Source organism: Nyctereutes procyonoides, unplaced genomic scaffold, assembly GCF_905146905.1.
Source record: "Nyctereutes procyonoides isolate TBG_1078 unplaced genomic scaffold, NYPRO_anot_genome, whole genome shotgun sequence".
In the NCBI taxonomy this organism is placed as follows: Eukaryota; Metazoa; Chordata; class Mammalia; order Carnivora; family Canidae; genus Nyctereutes; species Nyctereutes procyonoides.
This window is the reverse complement of record NW_026575120.1, coordinates 16,026,151-16,046,066: the sequence shown is the minus strand read 5'-3', so window position 1 is coordinate 16,046,066 and position 19,916 is coordinate 16,026,151. Positions and strand designations below refer to the sequence as shown.

At 36.2% G+C, this 19,916-nt stretch overlaps 1 protein-coding gene across 1 annotated transcript in view; it reads left to right on the top strand.

Annotated features, from left to right (window-relative positions):
* LOC129515879 (A disintegrin and metallopeptidase domain 3-like) overlaps positions 1 to 19,916 on the top strand; it is a 196,489-nt gene that overhangs the window by 103,770 nt on the left and 72,803 nt on the right. Inside the window, exons 4-5 of the mRNA XM_055335032.1 lie at positions 8,231 to 8,286; positions 14,509 to 14,587. Coding sequence (XP_055191007.1) covers positions 8,231 to 8,286; positions 14,509 to 14,587 — 135 coding nt within the window. The remainder of the gene's footprint in view (positions 1 to 8,230; positions 8,287 to 14,508; positions 14,588 to 19,916) is intronic.

The following is a 19,916-nucleotide window of genomic DNA, read 5'->3' as shown; positions in this document are numbered from 1 at the left end:
TGTATATATTGCTGTGGGTAGCATAGACATTTTTTTTTTCCTGGAGATTCAACCCTTTATTTTATTTGTTTTTTTTTCTGTTTTTCTGGTCCAATCTTTTTAGCATAAACATATTAACAATATTTATTCTTCCAATCCATGGGCATGGAATGTTTTTCCATTTTTTTGTGTCTTCCTCAATTGCTTTCATAAATGTTCTGTAGTTTTTTGTTTTTGTTTTTTTTTAAATTTTTTTTATTTTTTTTATTTTTTTATGATAGTCACAGAGAGAGACAGAGAGGCAGAGACACAGGCAGAGGGAGAAGCAGGCTCCATGCACCGGGAGCCCGATGTGGGATTCGATCCCGGGTCTCCAGGATCGCGCCCCGGGCCAAAGGCAGGCGCTAAACCGCTGCGCCACCCAGGGATCCCTGTTCTGTAGTTTTTAGAGTTCAGTTCCTTTACTTCTTTGGTTAGGTTTATTCCTGGTATGTTATGGTTTTTGGTGCAGTTGTAAACAGGATCAATTTATTAATTTCTTGGGCAGTCTGGGTAGCTCAGTGGTTCAGCACCACCTTCGGTCCAAGGCATGATCCTGGAATCCCGGGATCAGGTCCCACGTCAGGCTCCCTGCTTGGAGCCTGCTTCTCCTTCTGCATGTGTCTCTGCCCCCCCGCCCCATCTCTCATGAGTAAATGAATAAAATCTTTAAAAATTTTTAATTTCTCTTTCTTTAGTCTTATTGTTAGTGCATAGAAATATAAATGATTTCTGTGCATTGATTTTGTATCCTCTCACTTTGCTGAATTGCTGTATGAGTTCGAGCAATTTTGGGGTGGAGTATTTTGGGTTTTTCATATAGAGTATTATGTCATCTGTGAAGGGTGAGTTAGACTACTTCTTTGCTGATTTGAATGCCCTTTTATTTATTTATTTTATTGTTCTAGCTGAGGCTAGGACTTCTAGTACTATGTTGATCAACAGTGGTGAGGGTGGTCATCCCTGTCATGTTCCTGACCTTAGGAGAAAAGATCTGTTTTTCTCCTTGAGAATTATATTCATTGTGGGCTTTTCATGTATGACTTTTATGATAATGAAGTATATTCCCACTATCCCTACTCAGTGAAGAGCTTTAATCATGAAAGAGTAGTGTACTTAGTCAAATCTTTCTCTGTATCAGTTGAGAGGATAATATGGTTCTTTTCCTTTCATTTATTAATGTGATGTATAATGATGTATGATTTGTGAATATTGAACCCCCCTTGCATCCCAGGTTGCAAGGTCATTGTGAATAATCCTTTTAATATACTTTTGGATCCTCTTGGCTAGTATATTGGTGAGTATTTTGACATCCATGCTCATTAGGGCTATTGGTCTGTAATTCTCCTTTTTGATGAGGTCTTTGTATGGTTTTCGGATCAAGGTAATGCTGGCCTCACGGAAAGGGTTTGGAAGTTTTCCTTCTATTCTGCTTTTTGAAATAACTTCAGAAGCCTAGGTATTATTTCTTCCTTAAATATTTGGTAGAATTCCTCTAGGAAGCCACTTGGTACTGTACTCTTGTTTATCGGGAGGTTTTTGATTACTGCTTCAATTTCCTTGCTGGTTATGGGTCTGTTCTGGTTTTCTATTTCTTCTTTTTTTTCAGTTTGGTAGTTTGTACATCTCTAAGAATGCACTCATTCCTTCCAGATTCCTTAATTTGTTGGCATATAATTGCTCATAATATGTTCTCGAAATTGTTTGAATTTCCTTGGTGTTGGTTGTGATTTCTTCTCTTTCATGTTTTTATTAATTTGTATCATTCCTATTTTGTTTTTGACACGTCTGACTAGGGGTTTATCAATCTAATTCTTTTGAAGAACCAACTTCTAGTTTTGTTGATCTGTTCTACTATTCTTTTGGTTTCTATTTCATTGATTTCTGTTCTAATCTTTATTATTTGTCTTATCCTGTGTGTTTAGTCTTTACTTTCTGTTCTTTCTCTACCTCCTTTACGTGTAAAGTTAGCTTGTGTATTTGAGATTTTTCTAATTTTTCTAATTTTTCTCCAACTGTGGGGATCCTGAGACCACACTGTCCCAACTAATATTCTGCCCCATTTCACCACCTGAGCACCTTTCAGGCAGGGATGTCTCTTACTGGAGTAGATTTCTAAGGGTTCCAATTTTATACTCTGGGGCTATATCACTTTCCAGTAGCTGGCTTATGGAGGCTTCCTCCCATCGCTGTTTATCTTCTGATACATTGCTTAGGATTCACTTCTCCACACCTTGTACCTTGCTTCAAGTGGTCACTTTTCTATTTGTAGAGTTCCAGCAATTCTCTTGTTACATCTCAAGTTGAATTCATGGGTGTTCAGAATGATTTGACAGTTATCTATTTAAATTCAACAGCTCCAATTAAACGAGGTCCCCTACTCTTCCACCATTTTGCCCCTTCCCTTCTTGTGATTGATTTTTAATTTCATAGTTTTGTGCTTAGGAAAGGTGCATGATATGATTTCAGTCCTTTTGCATTTGTTGTGGCCTGATCTGTGAACTAATATGTGATCTATTCTGGAGAATGTGCTAAATGCACTTGAAAAGAATGTATATTCCTCTGTTTTAATGGGTTGTTTTGAATATATCTGTTCAATCCATCTTGTCGTGGGTCTTTTTTTTTTTTGAAGATTTTATTTATTTATTCATGAGGGACATAGAGAGAGAGAGGCACAGACACAGGCAGAGGGAGAAGCAGGCTCCATGCAGGGAGCCTGACGTGGGACTATATCCTGGGTCTCCAGGATCACGCCCTTGGCTGAAGGTGGCGCTAAACCTCTGAGCCACCCTGGACTGCCCCAGTGGGTCTTTCAAAGTTGTTTCCTTGTTGATTTTCCACTTAGGTGATCTGCCCATTAATGTGAGTGTGGTATTAAAGTGTCCTACTATTATTGCATTATTATCAGTTAGTTCCTTAGTTTTGTTATTGTTTTATATATTTTGGTGTTTCCATGTTGGGGGCATAAATATTTACACTTGTTATAGCTCTTGTCAGATTGTATCCTTTATGATGATATGGTGCCATACTTGTCTCTTGTTTCAGTCTCTATTTTAAAGTCTAGCTTCTCTGATAAAAGTTTTGCTACTCTGGCTTTCTTTTGACATACATTTAGATGATAAATATTTTTCCATCTCCTTACTTTTCTTCTACAGTTGTCTTTAGGTCTAAAATTGAGTCTCTTGAATGTACCATTAGATGGATCTTGTTTTATTGTCCATTCTAATATCTGTGTCTTGATTGGAGAATTTAGTCCATTTACATTCAAAGTAATTATTGATAGATATGTATATATTGCCATTTTATTATTTTGTTTTGTTTCTGGTGATTTCTCTGATACTTTCTTGCCTTCATCATTTTCAGTCTCTCCTTTGCACTCAAAAAATCCCTTTTAATATTTCTTGTAGGGCTGGTTTAATGATAATATATGCCTTTAGTGTTTGTTTGTCTGGGATACACTTTATCTCTCCTCTATTCTGAATGATAGCCTTGCTGATAGAGTATTCTTGGCTGCAAACTTTTCCCATTTGGCACTTTTAATTTGTCATACCACTACATTCTGTCTTGCCAAGTTTCTGTTGGGGAATCTCCAGCTAGACTTATGGGTCTTCCCTTGTAGGTTAAAGACTTTGTCATGCTGCTTTTAACGTTTTTTCTTTATCACTGTATTTTTCAAATTTAATTACAATATATCTTGTTACTGGCTTGCTTTTGTTGATTTTAATGGAAGTTCTCTGTGCCTCTTGGATCTAAATGCCTGTTTCCTTCTCCAGATTTGGAATATTTTCAATTATTATTTCTTCAATTAAATTTTCTGTCCTCTTTTCTCTGTCATTTTCTTCTGGGACATATAGATAGCACAGATAATTTTTAAGAAAGTGAATGTCCACCTACATTTCTAGAGACAGGAAATTTGAAGTTAGTTAATTTTTAGATATATGCACACTCATTTTTAATTTTTGTGATTATAAGTTTAGTGTAAGTCTCCAATCTTGATTTTTTTTTTTACCCAAATACATTTCTTTTGACTCAGGCAGAAATACAATATCTGCTTATAGATTACACTTATAATCATAAAATTATTTGAATTAGTAATTAAATAAATTGCCAGAAAATCCCATGCATCAAGTAGTTTTAAGATTGATTTATTTTAAAGAGAGAAAGAGACAGGACAAGGGAGGGGCAGAGAGAGAGGGAGAGAGAATATTAAGCAGGCTCCACACCCAGCATGGAGCATGATGAGGAGCTTGATCTCAGAACCCAGAGATGATGACTTTAGCCAAAATTAAGAGTTGGATACTTAACCAACTAACCCACCTGGATACTCTTATTTTAAACTTTTAGACAAAATTCACGGGAAAATGATATATCCTTTTTAGAGACTAGAACACAGAACAGAACATAAGTTAACTAATCCTTCAGATCATTTAGTAACATTTAAAAATATTAATGTACCTTTAATAGAGGCCAAGTAAAATATGAGAAAGGGGAATTATAGGTCCTTTCACTTAACTAAAATATTTAAAAAGTGAATGTAGCAAATAATTATAGAATATTATGACCAAGTAGATTTTCTCTGTTAAAGTCTTAATAGTAGAAAAAATTATTAAACTACCACACTAACATATTCTTAAATATCAATAAATGTATCCAAAAGAGCATTTCAGAAAATTACTCACACATTCATACATACATATTCACCAAATATGTACATAATACTCCTCTTTGGAAGAGAATGGCCTCAATGTGTTTAAATGGCTCCAGGGAACAAGGGAACATCAACCAAAGCTATAACTAATATCACACTTAATGTTTTACACATTATATAATTCTATTTTAGGATCAGAGTAACACAGAGGTGCGTATTATTTCCATTTTATTCAGTAATTTAAAATATAAAAAGTTAAGAAATATTTAAAAAGTAGGGTTTAAAAGATAAGACATAGATCAGCTATCACATAGACCATGGTTCTGCTTTGAGTAACTTTGTTATATGGTGATGTCATTACCTACCTAAGATCCATAATTTAGAAGGGAATTACACAGATTTATTCTCAAACAATAGAAAGAGGAGGGATACTAAAGAAGTAGTACTTAAATCAATTTGTTTTCCATTTCATTTGCATTTATACAATTTTAGCAATAGCCATTGTGAAATAAATGATTTGGGGGGCATCTTTATGCCAGTAAATCTCTGAAAATTGCAACTTACTTTTGTCCTTCAGAAAGCATCCTTAAATTTTAAATGATTAGGAAACATTTTTTAGAAAACCTAACTATTACATCAAAATGGACAAATGCTAAATATTAAAAAAGTGAAACATCACGGGTAAGCTGATGCAACTACAACAATATCAGATAAAGAAACACTTCAAGAAATGAAAGATACCTTAATGATAATTTATCCTGAAGATATCACCATATTAAATATGTTTTATACCAACAATAGAGTTCTAAAATATGTAAGGTCAAAAACTACAGACGAAAGGAGAAAGAAATAATATCACAATAATTTAGGGAGATGTCAACAAACCTTTTTCAATAGCTGCAAACTTGCAGAGGACTGAACATGAGAAGGTTTAAAATGACTTATACAGAAAACTGTACTCTAATGACAAAATTCATATTCTTTGCAAATGTGGAAAATTTACCCTTATTAACAACGTGCTATGCTATGAAGAACAGGTATGTATTATGATGATGTCACAGATTAGATTCTTTGGGATAGAGTATTTGAGAAGATTCCTGTGAAGGCAGTTTATTAGAGTATGCTCTTGTGATGAACCCCTGTGAAAGGGGAGGGGAGGAAGTCAGAAGGGGATGGAGACTCAACTGGGTCTCAGCAAAATGTGAAGCTTGCATTGCCTATCAGTATTTGGAGTTGGGATGAGGGGACTTCTAGGTAAACGTGGGTTGTCTCAGAAAGTTGTGACTTGGTCAGAGGTGACCCTCTGTAGCTGAGGCAATTCTCAAAGAAGACATGGAGAAGAAATATGTTCTTACAGTTAGGAGATACTTCTTTTAATCTGAAAAGGGGATCTGTCCTGTATTCTTTCTCTCTTCTTTTCACCTTCATTATTTCCCATAACTTTATCTTCTGTATCACATAATCATTATATCCAGTCAATTTCAAGTCTTGGTTATCACTTTTTTCATTTTGGCCTTACTGGTTTTTAGATCTTTTATTTCTGTGATAAGGGAATTCTTGGTGTCTTCTATGCTTTTCTAAAGCCCAGCTAGTATCCTTATGATTGTTGCTTTAAATTCTGATCAGGTATATTATTTATATCTTTTTTGATTAGATCCCTGGCCATGGCCTTTTCTGTTTTTTTCTTTTGGGATGAATTCCTCCATCTTGGCATTTTGTGTAGGCCTCTGTCTTCTCTGTGTTAGAAAACTTGTTATGTTTCCTGCTCCTAAGAGTAATGGTTTTATGAAGAAGAGACCATATGCTGTCCAGGGCCTGCCACTTCAGGAAGTGTCTCTGGTGTACGCTGCATGTACTCTGCTGTTGTGTTTTGGCTGCTCTTTCCCTCAGGTCAGTCCTCTGCAGAGCTTTTCCTTGCCTGCAGTGGGCGGTGTTTGGACCTTGGCCAGAGCATGGCAAGTTTTGATTAAATGTGCACTGGTTTGCTTGTTAAAAGAGACCTAAGAACTAAAGCTTGTAGGACCCTATGCTCAATAGGTATGGTATGTGCAAGGGCTTGTGCTAGTCTTCTTGAGGATGGGCCCACTGATCTGGTTCTCAGGTGCAGTGGCCTGAGAAAGGCGGCACCTGTAGAGCTCAAGGGGGCGGGGCTTGGTGTAAGAGCTTCAGGCAGACAGTGTTGGTGGTGTGCTGCTTATTGAAGTAAGTTTATGCTGAAGGGTGGGAGAGAGAAATGGCACCAGCCAGCTCTCTTGTCCCTAGAGAGAGGAGTTGACACCTGCTGCTTCCTGGAAGAGCAAACAGTCTTCCATCCTGGTTCCAGGCATCCCTCAGAATGCTGCCTTCACCCTGTCTGTGTCGGGCCACCTGCCAGACTGGCAGCACAGTGCACCTTGGGGTCTATCCAAGGCAGGACAGCTGAGTTTTAAAACTCCAAACTTTAGAGATATGGGCTTCTGTGGACCCAACCACGCTGGTCCTCTGGCGGAGGATCTTGCTGTTCTGGGACTGATGCAGATTCGTCCCAGAAGGGCAGTCACAGCCAAAGCACAGGGGTGCAGAATTTGGAGTAAAGTGCAGCAGTCTGTGATAGGTGTCCTCAGCATCTATGCTGAGGGGCCAGGGAGGGTAATGGTGCCCACTGGTTGTTCCCTAGAGGGGCAATGCTCTCTCTCCTATATGCACTCCAAGAAGGGGAATGGTCTCTCCCTGTGCATCCTGGGGATCCTCATATGGCAATGTCTGTTCCTGGGCTCTCCACCCTCCTTCTCCACAGGAGCACTGCACCCTCAGGTTGCACACTCTAAGACTCCAGTCTTTGAGCCCTGCTGGTTGTAAAACCTTCTGAAAATCAGTCCCTCTCATTTTGCCAGTCAATGGTTTTGGGAAAATGTTTTCCTTGCGCTATCCCCTGTGTGCTCCTCTCTCTGTCTCGCTTCCCTCTGTGACTAGGGCTTCCTCCCTTCTGCAGCACCTGCAGTCCATTTCTCCCCCAAACCACACCTTCACACCTCCTACCTTCCACAATGTGGCCTCTTTCCTCTAGTCCTGCAGTCCTCAGATGATTTCTTGGGTATTCAGAGTGATTGGTTAGTTATCCATCAGTGTTCGGGATGAGGCAAGCCTAGGGTTTTCCGACTTCTGTGACATCTCAGTTTCACACAACCTGTGTAGTAGTCTTTAATTTTCAATTTATTTGGGCTAGAAATCAGAAAGTAGAAAAAAGTTAATAAAATTTATTTCGGAAGATTACTCAGCATTTCTAAATGTAACCATTTTAAATTAAAATTTCATATGATGATAAATGCTAATAACTAATTCTCTTAGTTTTGGAAGAGTTAACTCCTAATTGTATTTAAATTTAATTATACTTAATTCTGTCACATTCCAAGACTGAAGAAAGATAGTAATATATATATATATGTTATATACTTTTATATAAAATTTTGAGACATTTGTGATACCATTTGTTTACATGAATGAGTACTGACATTTAAAAAATTGTGGCTTTTGACTTAAGAATTTTAGATTTCTGCTAATTACTTTCTGAATACTTTATTGTAGGTCACTTATGCCATCAAAATTGACAGGGAAACCTATACTCTCCATCTTAAAAAACAGTAAGTGGTCATTTTTCTTTTCATGCCCTTCTTTGTTGTTTCTTTTTTTCTAAGATTTGATTTATTTATGAGAGAGAGAGAGAGAGAGAGAGAGAGAGAGAACAAGTGGCGGGGGGGGGGGGGCGCAGAGGAAGAAGAAGAAGCAGGCTCTGTGCTGAGCAGGGAGCCCAACATGGGCCTCTGTCCCAGGACCCTGAAGTCATAACCTGAGCTGAAGGTAGCCACTTAACCAACTGAGCCACCTAGGCACCCCATTCTTTTTCATTACTTAGATTTTTTTTTTAAAGATTTATTTACTTTATTTATGATAGACGTAGAGAGAGAGAGAGGCAGAGACACAGGAGGAGGGAGAAGCAGGCTCCATGCCGGGAACCCGATGCGGGACTCGATCCCGGGACTCCAGGATCGCGCCCTGGGCCAAAGGCAGGCGCTAAACCACTGAGCCACCCAGGGATCCCCTCGTTACTTAGATTTTTAAAATTAGTACTCTACATTGAGTCTAAAGAGCATGATCATTGTATTTATTTAATATGTTATATCTTTGTGATTTATGACAGATTAGAATTTCAACCGTCTTCCTCTTGAGATTTTAAATCTAATATTGAAGCCAAATTCTAATGTAATGATATAAATATTAATGTATATTAGATAAATTACAATTATTCTATGCAATTTCTTGAAATATAACTACAATAACATTCGGAAAATAATTTTATTTGTATGTTTAATTTTGTCTTCATGTCATTTTATATACCTATGTAATTTTAAGCATTCTACTTGGTAATACACCATAATTTTTTCTCATCTTGGTATAATATAGAATTTAATCTCTTAAATTTTGTGTTCTTTAATTTTTCTGTTTGAGGAAACCAATATTAATAATCTTTGGTGTATATTTTCACCATTTTCTATTCTAAATTTCATCTCTCCCTTAAATGAACCTATCAAAAGAGTTTATTTTTACACAAATGGAAATACTGTTTTGTCACTAGCAGATCTTATTTAATAATGGTGTTCATTTTCTTGCTATATATATTTTAACTCATTCTTTAAGAGATAACATTTCACTGTATGTAATATTAATAATGAGTTTCATTCCAGGAATTATTACTATAGAGTCCTGCAACAAACATCCTTGTATGTATATTCTTATGTAATAGAGATTTTGTTTTGTAGACTTGATATCAAGAAATGGGTTTCTGAGTCAAGAAGTATGAATGATAGTAATAATAATAACAACAACAAAAGTAACTGACATTTATAGAGCACATACCAGTTGCCAGGAACCTATTTTTTTCATCCCTCCCTCCCCCCCTTCCTCCCTCCCTCCCTTCCTTTTTTTTTTTTTTTTTCCAGAGAGAAAGAGAAAGCGAGTGTGTGCACACGTGGTGGGGGCAAGGAGGAAAAGAGGTAGAGGGAGAGAGGATCCTAAGCAGACTCCATTCTCAGTGTGGAGCCCAGCACGGGGCTATGTCTCATGACCCTGAGATCACAACCTGAGCCAAAATCAAGAGTTGATCCCTTAACCAACTGAGCCACCCAGGCACTCTTTGCCAGGCATGTTTCTAAGCAGTTTGCATGGAGGAACTGATTTAATTTTCACAACAACTTTCTTTATTACTCACATTTTGTATTAGGATATTGAGAGATATATTTTCAGTTTCTGAAATCAGTTTAGATTTTCAAAAGTATGTGAGATATGCTAAAATATTATATTGCATCTTTGTACCAATTTATATTTCCCTCAATAACTTCTCTAAACAATTATTAGCCATTTGCATTTTCCTCCTTCCTATTCAATATTTATTTTTCAGAGCAGTTTTAGGTTCACAGTAAAATTGAGGGGAAAGTATAGTTTCTGTGTACCGCCTGACCCCACACATGCATGTCCTTTCCTGTAATGAACTTGCCCCACCAGAGTGATACATATGTTATAATTCATGATCATTATCACCCAAAGTCCATAGTTTATATTAGTCCCAAATTTTTTACATTGACATTTTTTTTGGTTAAAAATAAAAAGGAAAATTCTGAGAATATAAGCAATTAGGTTTTCACCATGAATGACACACATGTAAGAATTTTGTTTATATATTTTTCTAGAAAGTGTACATGGTAGGTAATAGTGAAATCTATTATTCCTATCCTTAGACATATTCAGTTCTTTCACTCCCCAGTGCTAATTATAGTTGTGATACTGACACATACTGTCATATTTTTTTTCATTCATCTGTATGCCTAGAGTTCAATATGAATCATCATGTTTTGAGTATTACCTTAAATAAACATAAATGGCACAATACTCCTTTATATAATTTATTTATCTGAATATGGTGGGCCACTAAGGTGACCCCAATTCTTTACTTCTTTCTGTATCTTCAATCTTTGCCATAAAACTTTGAGTTCTTACCTTCAAGAGGTGGAACATAGGGGTGCCTGGTGGCTCAGTGATTGAGCCTTTGCTTTCAGCTCACCTTGTGATCCTGGAGTCCTGGGATCGAGTCCACCCTGGAAGATTAGTCCCTTGCTCAAATTTCATAAGCTAAATGATTTCTATAGACAAACTTCATATAAGTGGTACCGAAGTGTCATCTTGCAGAGAAGATAGTGATTGTCATGGAACAGCCTGACACCATTATTTATTGATGGGAGACTGGGATTCTTAAGGATTCCAAACACCAAGGGGCAGTTCAGGGCCAGAATGAAAGAGAGACCAGCACATTCATGGAGTGTGCACTTTTACCCCTTCTCATTTCAGATCTGCTTCTTCATCTTTTATCATTCCTGACAGCTCTTCCTTTCCTCAATTCAAATAACAAAACTAGAGAGCTTCCCAGAAAAAAAAAATACTGCTATTTATCAGACCATATCCCACATGTATTCAGGGACAATGCTGAGTGGCTTGGGTTGCTTTAGGTGTGAGTACCTGGAATATGGTCAGAGCCATATTTTGTAACTAAGCATGTCAATGGAGGTGGTGGAAATGGGAATCCAGGAAAAAGAAATTCAACAGATTCCTGACAAGCATAATTAAAAAGATAAAACTTAGTCTTAGTCAATAGAGAGAACAAATTTTGTAGTAAAAAACACAGCCAAAATAGAGATTTGAAAATAGTTGGAGGAAAACTATACTATAAAGAGGGCAGATCCATAAGACCCAGGAATAAACTATAGATTTCCATATTTTTTTTGATTTCCATAAAATTTTAAAAAATATGCAATGATTTAAAATTAAAATGAAAAATTAAGGGATTTATCACGTTAGGGAAGATGAATGTAAAACCACACATGTACGCATGCACATGTACTCAAATGTACAAAACACACACTAGAAAACTGATATAAGATGAATTATTTCATGTATTATAAAATTAATAGCAAAGGAATAGGACTCAAAATTCTACATACTGCCAAGATGTTATTCAGTTATTCAGTTCAGTTATTTTGTTCTGAGAACAAAAGGTACATTTGCATATTTCTGCACAGATCCAGAAAACATGCCATTTGCATAGTCTATCTGAAGAGAACAATGTGAAAGTAGAATAAATATACAATAATCAAGTCAGCATAAAATCACAAATAAAAAAAGAAGCAGTGGTAAAATTTGGAAAATGCAATACAGTTGTAAAATACTGAAAGATTTTACATCTTAAATATAAAATAATTTTTAATACTATCAGATTATGATGCAAGTTCAGAATATGAGAGACATGAGAGAAATCTGAAAACCTATAAAAATAATGAACATATGATTACATAAAAATTTCACTTTTATAGCAATGAATCCCACAAAGATGGATGGGGGAGGACAACAGGCTGGGCAGTGTTTGTGCAACATATAGAACAGATAAAGGGTTGACGTCTACAGTAAATAAAAATTCCCACAATTTAATCTTGAAGAAAAAATTTAAACAGATAAACCATGGATTGACAATAACTCGAAACAAATGATTAAAACTAAAGACCCAAGGAAAAAACAAAACATTGGAAACGAAATTCAATTAGTGTAGTCAGTGAATATTCAAAAAGATACTCCTAAACAACAATTAAAACATATTAAAAGCATTATTTAAAGCAGAATAAGGGGTGCCTGGATGGCTCAGTCAGGCTAAACATCTGCCCTTGACTCAGGTAATAGTCCTGGGATCAAGACCTCAGTCAGGCTCCCTGCTTGGCAGGGAGACTACTTCTCCCTCTCCCTCTGCAGCTCTCCCAGCTTGTGGTCTCTCCCTCTCTCTCAAATAAATAAATCAAAATAAGATCTTTAAACAAAAATAAATAAAGCATAATAAAGCATTAGCATATATTAAAATGCCTTACAATAGCATTTCTCATCCATTAATTAACAAAAAAAATAAGTGAAGATACTAATTTTGTTGATAAGATAGAGAACAAAAATGCTTTTGAATGATTGACAAAAGCAAAAACTGGTATAAACCCTCAAGTAAAAGTGGGTGGTATATAGCACTCTTGGGAATTGTATCATTTATAACCCATCAATTTCACTGGTGCCCAGGAAGTCATGGCCAAGGATATCCACAATACACCTTTTCTTGCTATAAATATGAGTGAATAAATAATAAATGAGATATATTTATTTGATAGTTATATATTTAAAACTATCATTTTGTACACATCAGTATGAATGAATCTTGAAAAATATTATACAAACTGTTGCACAAAAAGCACAACCCCAAAAAACAGAACCACACACATTAACATAGTAAATATCTCTGCTCACACTTCTTTCTGGGTTATGTGTGAGTAACAATAGTAGTTCTGCTAATGGTGACCAGGCTTGCTTGCTCAATGGTCTAGGATTCGTTCATTCAGGTAGATTCTGGATTCATTCATTCAGCTGAATGTTGACTGATCTAGGCATGATTAGGGCATCTTGACGGTGCTCCACTTGTCTCCATCTTCCAGAAAGCTGATCAAAGCATATTCTCATGGGGATGGCAGACAAACAAGATGAAAAATACAAAAGCAGGAGAGCTTTTTCAAAACTCTGTTTGAATCAAGTCAGCTAGCATCTTTTTGGCCAAAGTCACATAGCCATAGAATGGGCTGCATGATTTGCAGGGCCCACGATGAAATGAAAATATGAGATCTCTTTTTCAATAGTACTAAGAATCACAGAGCATCAATAGCAGAGCATTTAATCAAGGACAGGACACTTCTAACCTTGGGGCCCTGGGGGAACACAAACTCAGGAAGTTGGCTTTGCAGGCATAAACACAGATCCAAGACCTAGGGAGTGGGGAGGTTGGGGAAGATGTATATGTCCCCCCCCCTTTTTTTAAAGATTTTATTTACTGGGCAGCCCGGGTAGCCCAGTGGTTTGGCGCTGCCTTCCACCCAGGGTGTGATCCTGGAGACCCGGAATTGAGTCCCGCGTCGGGCTCCCTGCATTGGGCCTGCTTCTCTCCCTGCCTGTATCTCTGCCTCTCTCTGTGGCTCTCATGAATAAATGAGATTTAAGATTTTTTTAATTTATTCATGAGAGACACACAGAGAGGCAGAGACACAGGCAGAGAGAGAAGCAGGCTCCAGGCAAGGGAACCTGATGCAGGACTCTATCCCAGGACCCCGGGATCATGCCCTCAGGTTTCCTAGTCTTCTGCTTCGAAACAAAGGCTTTAGGAATTGTGTGCTTCTACAATTTTTTTTTTTTGCCTTCTGCTACAAAGAAAGGCATGTTCCAGGGGTAGAAGGTATGTCTTTTCCCAGGTTCCAGAATGAAGGCAGATGGAGCTGAACCTGCAATAAACTTGTGAAGAGCATTCACTGTTGTTTTGAGGCATTGAGAATTTGGAGCGTATTTTTACCATGGTATAATTGCATGGAAACTATTGGAAAAAGCATATTTTTTTCTTATCAACCTATGGCTATTTGTTAGCAAATATTAACTAACATATTTATGCAATGAGATCGATTGTTGAATCTAAAAGAAAACTTTGCCATGGGAATCAGGAAGTCCTGGTTTCTAGTATACATAAATCTATGTCATTATGATGTCCCTGATGCTATCTGATTATGCTGCTTATTATTTTTTCTTACATACAAATTATGCTATCAAAATGCAAATGAGATAATGGAGAGAGGGGACCATTTAATTTTTGGATATTTGAGCTTGTAAAATTGAATGAAAATTTTAATTTCATGACTCTGGTTTTGTTAATGTTACTATTACATGAAGTGTCATTACTTTGGTTGAATTAGGTCATTTTTAGACCCTCATTTCCTGGTGTATGCATACAACAAATTAGGAAAATTGTATCCAGATTCTTCTTTTGAAAAGGTAAGTTTTCTTTATGCTGTGTAGATTTACTTTTTTTGTTTTTTTAAAGATTGTGTTTATTCATGAGAGATAGAGAGAGAGAGACAGAGACACAGGCAGAGGGAGAAGCAGGCTCCATGCAGGAAGCCTGATGTGGGACTTGATCCTGGGACTCTAGGATCACACCTTGGGCCAAAGGCAGGCCGCCAAACCGCTGAGCCACCCAGGGATCCCCTAGATTTACTTTTTAAATATCATTAAGATACCATTGGCAAGAAGAAAAAGAATGCTTTCTACCTCACAGAATGGGCAATCAGATCAGAAGCCCAAATGTAACGTGGCTTTATTATGAAGGCAGATTGAAAGGAACAACTGCTTTTCACATTTGGAACTCAAGGAATCTTTTACGTAAAAAGGTCGTTTAAACTATCAGAAGTATTAGCAGGGGTCTGAGAGAGAGAGAAAGTGGGTTAAGGAGCTAAGAATAAGAAGCCCCTAAACACAGAGTCATTTAAACTGAAATGTCCTAGGACCTGAGCAATGGAGGAAGTGGTGGAAATCACTTTGCGGAAAGACCTAATAGAAAGAACCGCCTTATAGAAAGAGTAAGGATGTCAAAGCATATTGGGTACAGAATCTGAAGAAGTTCACATGTGAAACACAGGAGTTTGTATTGATCTGAAATTGCAGATAGGGTTCAAGAAATTTTTAAGTATCTGAGAAAATTAGTGAGTTATTTACTTTGTGAGAACAGATGATTGGCAAGAAGTAAATGCAAGTGAAGGGTCAAATTCTATTGCTATATTGCAGTTGAGAGGTAATGAAATTAAAAATAATTACTGCAACATTGTCGCCATCTGTAAGTAGAAGACAGAACAAAATACAAAAGACATCTGTTCTGAGACATTTGACAATAGGCAGATCAGGAAAAAAATTTTTTCTGAGAGATAAGAGAACCCAGAAGGTGAGTCACATTCAACTTGGCCCTTCTGACTGAGGCTAAAGTCTCAACCATAGCATACATAGGGAGTTGGGACCAAGCAGAGCTTGCAGACTTTGGACCAGAGCTGCTGATGCAGCTTCAACTGTGATGACACAGGACCAGAGAGAGGGGCCGTCAGATGTATGAATTTTTTGCAGGGAGGGGAGTTGTCCTTATGTCTTTGACTAACGATTAGGCTGCCTATGTGCTCTACTGAAGAGGGTAAGACTCTACTGAAGAGCAGAGAGTAAGATGGAGGTAATACTAATTGTCCAACAGAATCAGGAGATGTTGGATTTTCAGCCTGGAGAGAGTAGAGTGACTTTGCTAAAACCCCAGACATTCAGCTGAGCCCAGAACCCTAATCCTTAGGAGGAAAGACCAAGCTTTAGAGTAAGAGATACTCTTATCACCCTCATTCCGTACCCCAAGGGCTAAAACTCAGCAACAAGAGGATTAAGGAAGGTTGCCATCAAATTAATTACAATACAAAATGAAATACTCTATAAAGGGTTAAAGCATAGTAGAGGAAGGAAATAATTCAGATAAGGGTAGAAATCAATGAGATAGAAAAAGGAAAAAGAATAGGAAAAAATTAAGCCCATAATGTAATTCTTTAAAAGGTCTAATAACATTAATAACCCTTAGTAAGACTGACCCAGACAAAAACAAATTCCATCAATACTAGGGATGAAGGGAGATATGACTAGTCATACAGAAGATAAAATATTTGGGAGTATTATGAAAGCTTTAGGTCAATAAATTTGATAATTTAGATGAAATGGGCAACTTCCTTGAAAAGGGTAACATCAAAATTGAGGGGAGAAATAATAGAAAATCTCAATCACTTGAAATCTACTTAAAAATGTGAGTTTCTTAATAACTACATTCCCATGCCAGGTTTAAATATTTTCACACTTTACCTATTGAGAGATATTTGTTGTTTCTAATTTAGCTATTAAAAATAATGTTTATATGAACATTCATGTGCAATTTGTTGTGTGGATATAATTTTTTAATTCTCTGGAATGTATATCCAAGAATATGATTACCAGGTCATATGATAAGTGTGAGTTTAAAATCAATTTAGTCAACATATACTGTTTTATTACTTTCAGGAGTAGAATTTAGTGATTCATCAGTTGCATATAACACCCAGTGTTCATTATCAAGTGCCCTCCTTAATACCCATCACCCAATTACCCTACAGCTCTACCAACTTCCCCTCCAGCAACCCTCTGTTCAATTACTAAACTGTTTTTCAGAGTAGCTCTACTATTTCACATTTCCATTGCCAGTGTATGAGAGAGAAAGAGTGCATTTTTGCCACCACTTGGTATTATCACAATTTAAAAAAAAATTAGCCATTGTGAGAGATGTGTAGTGATTTTTTCATGTAATTTGGTTTAAATTTTCCTAATGACCAGTGATGTTGAACATATTTTCATGTGCTTATTTGTCATCTTCTGTGAAATGTCTATTAATATCCTTTATCCATTTTCTAATTGGATTGGTTGGTTTTTTACTGTTGACTTTTGAGCAATTTATATATTCTAAATACATGTTCTTTGTCAGATATGTGATTTGATAATATTTATTTCCAGTCTGTAACTTACCTTTTCATCATTTTCATAAGGTCTCTCATTGATCAGAAATTTTAAATTTTGTTGAGGGTTAATTTATCAACTTTGGATGAGTAGTGGTTTAGTTATCAAACCTAAGAACTTCATATATCTTTAGTTCTTAAAGATTCTGTTTTTTTTCCTAAAATTTTGTAGTTTTATTTATATTTAATTGTTCACTTTGATATAAAAGTGAACAATTAGCTTTGTATCAGGTGTGAGGTTTGAATCCAATTTCATTCTTTTGACTGAGGATGTGTATTTGTTTCAACATCATTGATAGAAAAGGCTGTTGTGCATTAAATTGCTCTTGCATCTAAGGCAGAAAGTCAGTAGGACATATTTTTGTGGATATATTTCTGGGTTCTTCAATCTGTTCAATTCCTTTATGTGTCTATACTTCTGTGATTATCATGCTGTCTTTTTTTAGTTTACCTACATATTAAGGATTTATGTAAACTATAGTGATTTCTCCCACTTTATTTTTATTTTTCAAGATTTTTAGACTATTCTTCATATTTCATACAAATTTTAGACTAAACTGCTTTATGTACACAAACTTGATAGGATTGTGATAGACATTATGTCAAACCTATACATCATTTTGGGGACAACTGACATCTTCACTATGTTGAGTCTTCCAATTCATGAATACAGTGAGTCTCTCCATTTATTTGGTCTTTTTTTACATGTCTTTTATTAGCATTTTGTAATTTTAGCATTTAGATTCTGTACATATCTTTTTTTAAGGCTTATGCCAAAGTATTTAATTTTATTGTTGCCATTATAAATGGTATTGTATTTTCAGTATTTATATATTTGTTATTATCCAGAAACGCATTTTGTTTTATTCTCATGGCCTTCAAACTTACTGAAGTTACATAATTCTATGATGATTTTTGTTTTGTTTTCATTTTTTTGGGTAGAGTATTTGAGATTTCTACATAGACCTGTCATTTACAAACTTGAAAATTTTTCCTTTTTTTGTTTTCAATCTGTGTGCTTTTATTCACTGTTTTGCCTTTCTGTGCTTGCTACAACTTCCAGTACTGTTCAAATCACAATAGGGAGGGAAAACATCCTCATTTGTTCCCAATCTTAAGGAAAATTTATTTACTCTTTACCATTAAGGATAATGTTAGTTGTAGGGTTGTTTTTAAACATCCTTTATAAAGTTGAGGACATTCTCCATTTCTAGGTTTCTAAGACTTTTTTATATCAAAGTGTGTGTCTAATTGTACCAAGTGCCTTTTTTTTTTGCTTCAGTTGATAAGATCACATAAATCTTTGTCAGCCTGTTGATATGATGGATTGCACTGATTGATGATCAAATACTGAAAACAATATTGCATATCTAGAAAAGCTACAACATGGTCCTGCTATACAATTCTTTTTATTCATGACCAGGTTTATTTGCTAATAATTTCTCAGTTTTGTTGTGTTATTGTCAAAGTTCATGAGAAATATTGGTCTGTGAGTCTGTGGCCTTCTTTTGTTGTCCTGATTTTGTCTAATTTTTGTATTAGACTAATACTGGCAATAAAATAAATTAGGAAGTATTATGTTCTCTTCTATTTTCTGGAAGGAATTATGCAAAGTCCAGGGTAATTCTTAAGATATTTGGTAAAATAATTCAGGGAAGTCCCTGGGGATTTGTGTGTGTGTGTGGGGGAGAGATTTTTAATTACAAAATAATGTTATTTAATAGTTACAGGAATATCTGTTTCTTTTTTTTAAGATTTTATTTATTTATTCATGAGAGACACAGAGAGAGAGGGAGGCAGAGACACAAGCAGAGGGAGAAGCAGGCTCCATGCAGGAAGCCCGATGTGGGACTTGATCCTGGGACTCCAGGGCCAAAGGCAGGCGCTAAACCACTGAGCCACCCAGGGATCCCCGGAATATCTGTTTCATGTGTATTATTTTGGTGGTTTGTGGCTTTTAAGGGATTGGTCCATTCTATCTCAGGTGTGGAATTTATGCAATTTTGTCATGGCCTGGTTTTTATTATCCTTTTAATAATTACAGAAGTGTTTTATTTCTGACACTTGGTTGACAGTGTGACAGATATTAATCAATGGTTGATCACTTCTCTCAACTTTGTCAATCCTTCTGGAGATTTTTCAATTTATTGAATTTACAAAAGAACCAACTTTTTCTTGTTTTCATACTGTTGTCTTATTTTTAATGTCATTGCATTTGACTCTTAGGTTTATTGTTTTTTCCCTTACTCCATACTTATTTTTAAATTTAATTTTCCAGTTCTTTTCTTTTGAGGGAAACACTTATCAACCTGTGATCTTTCCTCTTTTCTACTGTAAGCTAAAATTTGCTGCTCAGCATAGTTTGAGCTGCAGTCTGCAACAATTGATGTATTTTCATTTTAATACAGTTATATATATATATATATATTTAAGATTTTATTTATTTATTCTTGAGAGACACAGAGAGAGAGAGAGGCAGAGGGAGAAGCAGGCTCCATGCAGGGAGCCTGACATGGGACTCAATCCTGCCGGGACACCTGCACCCCGATGTTTATAGCAGCAATGTCCACAGTAGCCACATGTGGAAGGAGATGTGGAAGGAGCCTCAGTAGCCACATGTGGAAGCCAGATGTGGAAGGAGCCTCAGTGTCCATCGAAAGATGAATGGATAAAGAAGATGTGGTCTATGTATACAATGGAATATTACTCAGCCATTAGAAATGACAAATACCCACCATTTGCTTCAACATGGATGGAACTGG